This window comes from Mesoplodon bidens, assembly GCF_964165515.1.
Source record: "Mesoplodon bidens genome assembly, chromosome: 19".
NCBI classification, from domain to species: domain Eukaryota; kingdom Metazoa; phylum Chordata; class Mammalia; order Artiodactyla; family Ziphiidae; genus Mesoplodon; species Mesoplodon bidens.
The window spans coordinates 22515652-22525570 of NC_138179.1; the positions used below are offsets into that span (position 1 = coordinate 22515652).

Sequence of the window (9919 nt, forward strand, 5' to 3'; positions counted from 1 at the left end):
GCATAAGCAACACCTAAAGGGCTTATTAAAATACAGATCGCTGGGCCCCATTCCCAGAATTTCTGATTCAGTAGGTCTGGGGTGGAGGACCTGATAATTTGCATTTCTAACAAAAACTCCCAGATGCTGCAGATAATGCTGGACCACACTTTGAGAACCATTCCTCCACAGTTCTCTGGTTGCCATGGTGAACCACTGTTACTACCAGGTATGTAGGAGTAGAAAAAAAGGTTGAAAACCAATGTTTTAGACGAATTCATAACCTGATTTAAAGGATATGCTAACGTTTTAAGGAGTATACACTTGGATAAAACAAAAATCACAAAACAGAATAAAACAAACAAAAAATCACAAAACATGTAACATTAAGACTTCTACCGATAGAATTGCTAATATGCTCTCTAACTATACTTGCAGTTGCCTTCTTAGGCATCCATGTGGGAGAGGGCAATAGAGAAAATATTCATGCACACATGTACATTCTGAAGAACGGCTTCAAAAACCCATCACCTCTCCGGACTGCACTGCTAAGATTATTAACAAGTTTTCTGTCTTCCCAACCTATACATACACTCACTACCCACTGCTAGGAAGAGGATGGCTCTGAAATGGGAATCATCCTGGATGAATGTGGATACAGACAATAGGACACACACTCTGCCTTAGGAAGGACAGTCTCTTAAAAGGGAAAATATCCAACTAGAACAAAATACGATAACAAGTTACTCTTATTCTTATTAGGTATAAACTGTATACCCCATACAACACTTCAGAAACTGCCTTGCTGCCTGTATGTATGCACACATTTCTTTACTTTTACATTAGACATGTAATTATATGCTTAGATTTAGCAAATGACTATAAATCACAGTAACTTAACGGGTCATTTCTAGGGCAGGTCTTTTTTCTTTTTTTTTAAAGTAAATCACAGATTTATAAATTATTTGATCAAATCAACACATTTTAAATTTATCAGTATGTACTTTTTCTAGGTGGGGAACCACCTATCATTTAATATAAGGGAAAAAAACCCACAATAGATCACAATAGTGTGATTACAATATGCTCCTGATTTTGTGTGGGGGGGGATTACATAAACACTTTTTTTTCTTTTTGTTTTAAAAGAAACAAATAGTCATTGGGTCTTCACTGGGTAGTGGGATCACAAACTACTTTTTTTTTTTTTTTTTTTTTTTTTTTGCGGTAGGCGGGCCTCTCACTGCTGTGGCCTCTCCCCTTGCAGAGCACAGGCTCCGGACGCTCAGGCTCAGCAGCCATGGCTCACGGGCCCAGCCACTCTGCGGCATGTGGGATCCTCCCAGACCGGGGCACGAACCCGTGTCCCCTGCATCGGCAGGCGGACTCTCAACCACTGCGCCACCAGGGAAGCCCACAAACTACTTTTAATTTTTACTTTTCCAGAGTTTTCTACAACTAACTAAACACTATGAGGATGGTTTCCTGTCTTTGTCATACGGTGAGCTTACCCCCTGGTCCACAGGAGGGCCTCTATATACCTATTGGTCAATACTACATGAATGGTCCCGACCCTCACTGTAAGCTTCAGCTTCTCCTCCACCACCAAAAGCTAACCATTCCTTCAAATCCTAACCCAACGCCACCCTTTCAGAAGCTCTCTTCAGGTCAACCTGGCAATTTAATCCTTCTCCTTCTCCTAACATTTTGTACCGCTCTCCTGGCATTCTTCTTAGCCTCCCTCGCCTTTGTACCAGAGGACTCAGGTAGTAGGTGCTCAAACCCTTGTATAGTTGACAGAGTCCCTGAGGCCGGTGAAGATGTTTTGTTCATCTTAACTCTTCACTTGTGGTTGCCAAATATGTTGTATTTTTTTCATTCCATTGTACATTGGGTACCTAATCTTGATAATGCTGGTATTTAATAGGGAAACCTCTCCCACATGCTTTGCCTTTCGGAAAGGATAATACTAGAATTTTGAAAACAGCAGATACTGTTGTTATATACCACTAATCATGGCCAGGCACTATTCTAAGCAGTTTATGTATGTATTAACTCTTAATCCTCACAACAGCCCTACGTGGTAGGTACTATTAATATCTCCATTTTACAGATGAGGAACTCAAGGTTCAGAGAAAGCCAATAACTGGCTGGAGGTCACAGAGCTAACGCGGAGCAGAGCTGGGAGTAAACTCAGTTCAGCTCCGGAGCACATGCTACAAGGATGGAAGGTGAGGAGGAGAAAATTCTGAAGGGCATGTACTACACTACATACTGCCTCTCGATCAATTATCAATCGTGGCTTCAAGAGTACAGGCTCAGGGAGTTCCCTGGCGGTCCAGTGGTCAGGACTCTGCGCTTCCACTGCCGGGGGCCGGGGTTCGATCCCTGGTCTGGGAACTAAGATCCCACAAGCCGCCAGAAAAAAAAAAAAAAAAGAATACAGGCTTGGCCAATGAACGCACTAGCACAATCTAGCAAAGGCTTTGCATTTTATAGAAAAAAATACCTATATTGGGGAAAAAAAGGAATAAATAGGAACATCTTTGCAACAGACAGAATCTGAAGGTTCTTGGTGTCATCTGAAATAACTGCCTAATTACAGGTGAATCATTTATCTGTGCACAAATTAGCTCCCTACAGAGCCAAAGCCCCATCCCCTTCATTTGCTTTTAGACACACACACCCCTGGGCTCCATCTCCAAGGCCATTTTAGACTCTCAATGAAATATCACCCAGGAAACTTCTCGACTGCCTCCCAGCACCTACTATAGGTACAGGCACAGGAAAACAGTTTTATGAATATCTTGCATATAAAAAGCTAAACAAAAATGATGGATAAGGGATCCATATGATAGCGCATCTCTCTAAGACCGATAAGCTAAAACAGAATTGTCCCAATTTGTGTAACGCTACCACAGAGGTCACTTACATTACAGAGACCTGCAAGTCTGTTCATTTATCAGAATTCTGTTCAACCAAATGAGCAGAAATACAAACTAAGTGCAAAAGGACACTATCGCTATTCATGGCCCAAGCCACCTCTGTGAGTATCTTTACACCGTGTTAAATGTTTCTGAAACGTGGAGCCGACACCAGGAATTTTTATTCTTCCTATATGACAAGTAAGTACATCATCCGCTGAAGCCTATAGTCTTTCACCATACAACGTGCCCTTCAAAATTTCCTCCATCTCACCTTCCATCCAGCCTGTCTTCACTGAAATGATTTCCCTAAGGAGCCCAAATAAAAAGCCAACCTCTCGGGTCACATCCCTTTGCAGCAAAAGCTAGTGCTATATCACACAATTACACCATATGCTTTCTCCAGATAAGGACGAGGAAGAACTGAATTTAAGATGCAGAAGTAAGGAGCTGCATAAAATGGCCACTTTTCCAGAGTCCGTGACAGACAGGGCATACTTAAACATCAAAAGCATGGAACTGAAAGAGTAATTAATAAAGGTGGATTGATGAAGGAAATGAAACAATAAATACATTAAAGTTTTCCAGAGTGAGATACTATCAAGAATAATTAAGCCTGACTCAAAGAATCCTCAGCTTCAATGTTAAAAAACAAAAATCTCAGCAAAGCCGAAGTATTATATTTGGTATTATATTATTCAGCGAAAACAGCAGTCTTTGTTTCATTTGCAGTCGGGATCTACCCTGCCTGCTTTCCCCTACCCCACCCCACCCCCTTCCATCCACCGCAGTGATCTCGAAGGGAACTGCAGAGGCCCCAAGGAACAGAGATAACGGTCATAGGCAGAGGCCACGTTACCCAAAACTCACCAGCCGAGCTCAGACCAGAGTCGCCAACCTCCTTCCCAAGGCCCTAGTTACCAGGCAGGCCAGGCTGGGGGCCTCGCCGGTCCCCGGGCCGCATCCGCCCACCTCAGGCCCACAAAGCCCCCGCGGACGCCGGGACTCCGCGCCTTCAACTTCCCTCCGACCCCATTCCAGGCCGATTTTATGGGATCAGGGTGTGACCCCCACTGCAGAAGGCCAGGAAGAGACTCCGCGCCGAGCCATGCCCAGATCACTTACACAATAAAGGGATCCCGAGGCGAGGGCTGACCCTCCCCCCCCGACCGCCCTGCTGCAGCGCGCCCCCGCCACATTTCCCGCCTCGCCCCCCCCAAACCGCCCGGGCCTGGCCGGGCGTCCACCCCCGGCCCCCGCCGTCCCCAAAGCGCCTGGGAAGACGCCCCCCCGCTCTCCCGCCCAGCTCCCCCGGGACCAGCGGAGCCCGACCCTCCCCAAGCCGGCGGCTGGCTGCTGAGACCCTCACCCGCCGCCGCACGCCTCCCGGGCCGTGCGCAGCCCTGCCCTCCGGTCCCTTCACCCCGCAGGTCACGGCGCGCCGCCCGCCTTCCGAGCCCTCGGCGAACCCCTCACCGCACTCGGGATGCCGGACCCGGCCTAACCCACCCAGTGGCCCTCCCCGTCCAGCGCTCCCCCACCCCCAACCCGGATGGCGCTTTCCAGCCCGCCCCAGGACTCCCTCCCCTCCCGAGAGGCAAGCACAGGCTCGCGGGACCCCCGGGGACACCCACCAGGGCACGAGGCACCCCCAACCCCGCGCCCCACGGATCCCGCACGCCTAGTACCAGGTCAGCACATGCCCACTCGCAGATCTCCATCCCCAGCCCCCCAGGGGTCGTCCTCCCGCACACCCAGGCCCTAATCCCTGCAGGGGTCTCACTCTCAAGGACCTCATTCCCCGCCCCTCCAGGGGTCTCTCCACCCACCGGGGTCCCGTTAACCACCCCCAAGGTCCTTCCTTGCACGAATCTACGGCCCCTGCAGCACAAACCCTCCGCCCAGAACCCCTTCAGTCTTCCCCAGCTCCCGCTTCGGCTCCGTTCCTCCCCTACAGAGCGCCCGGGCCCCCAGCCGGGGATCCTTTCCTCCCCCACAAACCGTCCCTCGGTCCCCGGCCGCCGCACTCGGACCCGGGAAGCCGCACCTCTCACCTTCAGCCGAAGATGGTGGCGCCGGCGCACGTCCCCCGCCGCGACCACAGATCCGGCGCCTCAGTCCAAAACCCACCGCTGCCTCCGCCGGGCTCCTTTAGCACTGCTACTCCAGGCTGCCCCACCCCCTCCCACCCTCATTGGGCCAGCTCCACGCCCGTCACCACCGCCCCCAGACCCACTGGTCCGTTTGCGCGCCCATCTCCAAGGGAAAACGTTAGCAACCCGAAAGAAGCTACCTTCCCGAGGTCCGCTCCCTCCACCCACCTGAAATGATGCTCATTGGCTCCCGCTCCCAGCCCAGGCCGCCGAGACCCCCATCTCATAGGCTGAGCCGCACGCCCGTCAGAGATTCCGGGAGGTGCGGCCGGGGCAGTCGCGGGCGATTGGCTGGCTCGGGCGGAGATGGACAGCTGCGGCTGGCTGGGCGCCCCGCGATTCCGCGGGGCAGAGGGTGCGGACCCCGCAGCGGCCTCGGCCGTGCGGACGGCGGGGCAGGTGTGCCACGGCCGGAGCCCCGAGCTCCGCCTGGACGCGCCTCGCCCTGGCGTCGGGCTGCAGGGGCAGCCCAGTCAAGTGCCTCGCCGCCTCCTCTGCCTGTCGCAGCCGGCGTGTCCCGCAGCGGGACCGGCTTCCACCGCGGAGTCGCGGGCCTCGGGCCGCGGGCGCTGCCTGCAGGGGCGGGGCCGGAGCGCGGTCCAGAGGCCTTACGTCACTCCCGGGGCAGCTCGGGGGGGTGGGGGCCGCGGCTCGGCGGCTCACCTGCAGTGGGGGAGGGGAGGCAAGTCTCGGGCTACTGCTCTGCCCATGCGCTCCGGCCCTGAAGCTGGGGCCCCGGCTTCAGTCGGCGGTCTGCGCTCCCGCCACTGTCGCGACCCCCGGCTCCGGGCTGACCCGGCCCGGGCCCTGGCTGACCCTGCCCAGGCCCGCTGAGCGGCGGCCGCCGGACAGCTTCCTCCGCTGCTGCAGTTCTGATGTTTGAAAGGGGAGACGCCTCCCTACCCAGACTCCTGGCTGGGCTGAGATTCCAGAGGATTGAGAAGCGAACCCCCCTTGGAGAGAAGACTTGGGAAAAGGACTTAACCTCATTCATTCGTTCGTTCGTTCATTCATTCATTCATTCAACAGAGCTCCCTACTTGAGAGGGGCTATGAGGAGGTTCTGTAGAGCCGTCTTATCCTCCAGGGCCTATTAACTTTTCAAAGGCCTTAGAAAACGTTTGAGACCTGAAGAAGAAGGAAAAAAAAGCTCCCAAATAAGGAAAGGGAACCAAAAAAATCAAAGTTAATCAATATTTAATGAAACGTCTGCAATATCTAGTCAACTGCAACATGACCCTTAATTAATTATATATAAATATAATAAAGTTTAAGCTACAAGTCACAAAATGATTTATTCTTACAAAAACTGAAGTTTATCCAAATCTTTTCAAAAAAATTTTACAGCAAGATGTAGTTATTTCATGTTGAATATGGGTGCATTTTATTATTTATGATGTAAGTGGCTAGGCCTAGGAAACTTCCGGTCTGGTAAAATGTGAATAAAGCAAAAAACAAAACAAGGCAGGAAACGATAAGGAGGAGGTGGTGCAATTCAGAGAAGATTTCAAGGCAGCTGAGTGCAGAGTCCCTCCTGGGGAAGTCCGAATCAGGTCCTGTACTGTCCTTTGTCCTAGTGCATCTTGTCCCCCACCCCCATCAGTCTCCTGGAGTAAGCTGCCCCCTGTCCAGGTGTCTTGTGACTTGGCTCCATGAAGTCTGTACTCCTTAATGCAGCCTGCACATGGAGTACAAGTTAACTGTACATAGCATGTGAACAGTATTCCTCTTCTGAATTTAAAAAAAAAAAAAAAAAAACTTTTTAGAGAACACCAAACACTCCATCTCTAACGCCTGAGTCTCAGCTTTGCCAGCCACTTAAGTCATTTCTGAATGCTTAGAGCATTCACAAACAAACAGCCCCATCAGCCACCAAGTCTGTGGTTTCCCATAATTTTAAAACAAACTCAGTGGACCATCCCAAGAGGAGGGCAGGAAGCTCACCAGAATTCAACATCGCAAAGATGTCAGTCTTGAAGAGAAATCAATAATAAAGAGACTGTCCCCAGGAATTCCCTGGCAGTCCAGTGGTTAGGACTCTGGCGCTTTCACTGCAGAGGCCCGGGTTCGATCCCTGGTCCGGGTAACTTAGATCCCGCAAGCTGTGTGGTGTGGCCAAAAAAATATAGAAACTGTCCCCAAATGCATCTCTAGCCATGGCATCTATGCAGCCCTTGGGCCCTACATTTTCAACTGTCTGCCAGAGGTCCCTATCTGGATGGGAGGACAACTGCAAAAGCAGGAGGCCCCAAACCTATTTTCTTCCCACTTCCACTTCATCCCTCCACCCAAACTCTTTCTTCCCAACTTCCCTTTGTCTGTTAATGAAACCAGCCTTGAAACCTCCTTGATTCCTTCCTCTCCCTTGCTCCCCCATCATGTCCTCCTCCACCTCAGTCATCTAGCCAGCCAGGCTCAGAATTCTGACTCCAGTCTCACCCCATGTAGCTCCATCCCTGAACCTCTTGCCATTTTGATCAGGAAAACGCGGGATTTAGGAGCTTTGAATCCATCTCTGCCACTTACTAGTGCTTTAATCTTTGACAAATTCCTTAACCTCATCTCTAAAAAGAGGATACAGGACTTCCCTGGTGGCTCAGTGGTTAAGAATCCACCTGCCAATGCAGGGGACACGGGTTCAATCCCTGCTCCGGGAAGATCCCGCATGCCGCAGAGCAACTAAGCCCGTGTGCCACAACTACTGAGCCCACATGCCACAACTACTGAAGCCCGCGCGCCTAGAGTCCATGCTCCACAACAAGAGAATCCACTGCAGTGAGAAGCCTGCGCACTGCAATGAAGAGTAGCCACCGCTCACCGCAACTACAGAAAGCCCGCCCACAGCAAGGAAGACTGAAGGCAGCCAAAAATAAATTAATTAATTTTTTTTAAAAAAAGGATACAAATACACACCTGAAGGACTCATTCAACAAATATGTAACAGGATGATTAACTGGGGGAAAAAATGGCATTATGAATATATAGATTGAAAATTGTCCTTTTTTTTCTAATCTACAATTTCATTACAAAAGAGTGAGAAATCTTTGTCCTCTCTCCATAGTAATTTTTGCTGGCAGTCTAGGCTGCTTTTACCCCCAAAAGAAAAAGGTTACAGACCACTGTTTTGCAGAGTCTAGGTCACAAGTCCAAACTCATTCCCTCAGGGCAGTTCCAGGCCATGAACCTGTTTTGTTCTAAGCTGTTTTGTTCCAAGCTGTTTTGTTCCGTCTGTACAGCGCTGATATGAAGCATTTTTTTATATAAATTTGAGTGAATTCCAACACTTAAAAGTCAAGAGCTATCCAACATCATTAGCCATTAGGGAAATGCAAATCGAAACCATAATGACATACCACTTCACACCCACTAAGATGACTATAATCAAAAAGGCAGACAATAACAAATGTTGGCGAGGATGTAGAGAAACAGGAACCCTCAGTCATTTTCTGGCAGGAAAATGGTGTAGTCACTCTGGAAAATAGTTTGCCAGTTTCTTAAAAGTTAAACATGAATGTACCATGTAACTCACAATTCTATCCTTCAGTATCTACCAAAAAACAACAAAAAAGTAAGATATATATGGATACAAAAACTTGCACACAAATGTTTATAGCAGCATTATTCATAATAGCAGAAAAAAATGGAATGTCCATCAACTGGTGAGTGGGTAGACAAAATGTGGTATACCCATACCATGGAATACTATTCAGCAATGAAAAGGAACAAACTACAGATTCATGAAAGCAACACAGATGAACCCTGAAAACATTATGTTCAATGAAAGAAGTCAGACAGAGAGATCGCATATTGTATGATTCCATTTACATGAAATCTCCCCAAAAGGCAAAGCTATAGAGACAGAAAGTACAATAGTAGTTGCCTGAGGTAAGGGCAGGGGTGGGGAGGACAGCAAATATACATGTGGGATCTTATTGTGATGATGAAAATGTTCTAAAATTGATTTATGGTGACGGTTACACAACTGGATAAAGTTACTAAAAAGTCACTGAATATTATACTGTGAATTACATGATTTTTAAAATATACCTTAATAAGTAATGTTTTAAAAATATAGAAAAAAGAGTTCTCTCAAGAAAATCCAGATTTCTGGCTTCCCTTGAAAACACAGAAGATCTGGAAATTCAGTGCCAGTTCGCTGATGCCTTAGCTGCTGCTCATTTTTAGACAAAGCTTGTGTTCTAGAGCATGCCTCAGTCACCACTACTCCCTGTTGTCTCTTGAAGCCAACCTGCTTTATTCATTGACATTCTTTTCCTGGTCTTTTTAGGCATCTATTTGCGTTTTCAGTCTCTGTCATGCCTGTCAAGGGATTTCACGTCAGATCATTCCAGAGAGATAAGAGAAAGGGTGGTATTTTTGAGTTAAAGAGCTATTTCCCTGACAGTGGTGAAGGAGTAGGAGATCTGGGGTGTCCAATAGAAGGGGCCCCGTTTCAACAAGATTCCTGGAAGTGGCAGGACTTCAGGGCAGAGGCTACTGTACTGAGCCCTCACAGCCCACCCTGGGGAAATAATTCCTGACTGACAGGAAGGATCGGTGCTCAACTGTGGCATTTTGAAACAGAAGGAAGAACAGTTAAAAACAAACAAACAGAAAACTTCTAATGATCTGAGAAAGAAGGAACCTTCCAGAATTTTCTTGGGCCCCTTAAGCTCTGGAGTTTTTTGCGGAAAAGAAAAAAAACAGAAGTTTCCTGAAAATGACTAATTTAAGACTTCTCACCAGCCAGTCAGGATAAGGCTAACTCAGATTTAATGTGATTTAGAAAAACAAAAGCACGATAGTCCTTGCATCCTAATGTCTTAGAGCAACTTGTACCTGTGAGAAATGCTTACTGTCTTTCGCG

The 9919-nt window shown here is 48.6% G+C and overlaps 1 protein-coding gene across 5 annotated transcripts in view; it reads right to left on the reverse strand.

Moving 5' to 3' along the window:
- MYH10 (myosin heavy chain 10) overlaps positions 1-5463 on the reverse strand; it is a 139658-nt gene extending 134195 nt beyond the window's left edge. Inside the window, exon 1 of one of the 5 annotated variants that reach the window (XM_081219265.1) lies at positions 5222-5463. In XM_081219265.1, coding sequence (XP_081075391.1) covers positions 5222-5280 — 59 coding nt within the window. In that variant the 5' untranslated portion in view covers positions 5281-5463. The other 4 variants (XM_081219261.1, XM_081219264.1, XM_081219262.1 and 1 more) reach the window with 4 other exon arrangements.
- Positions 5464-9919: the final 4456 nt, after the last annotated feature.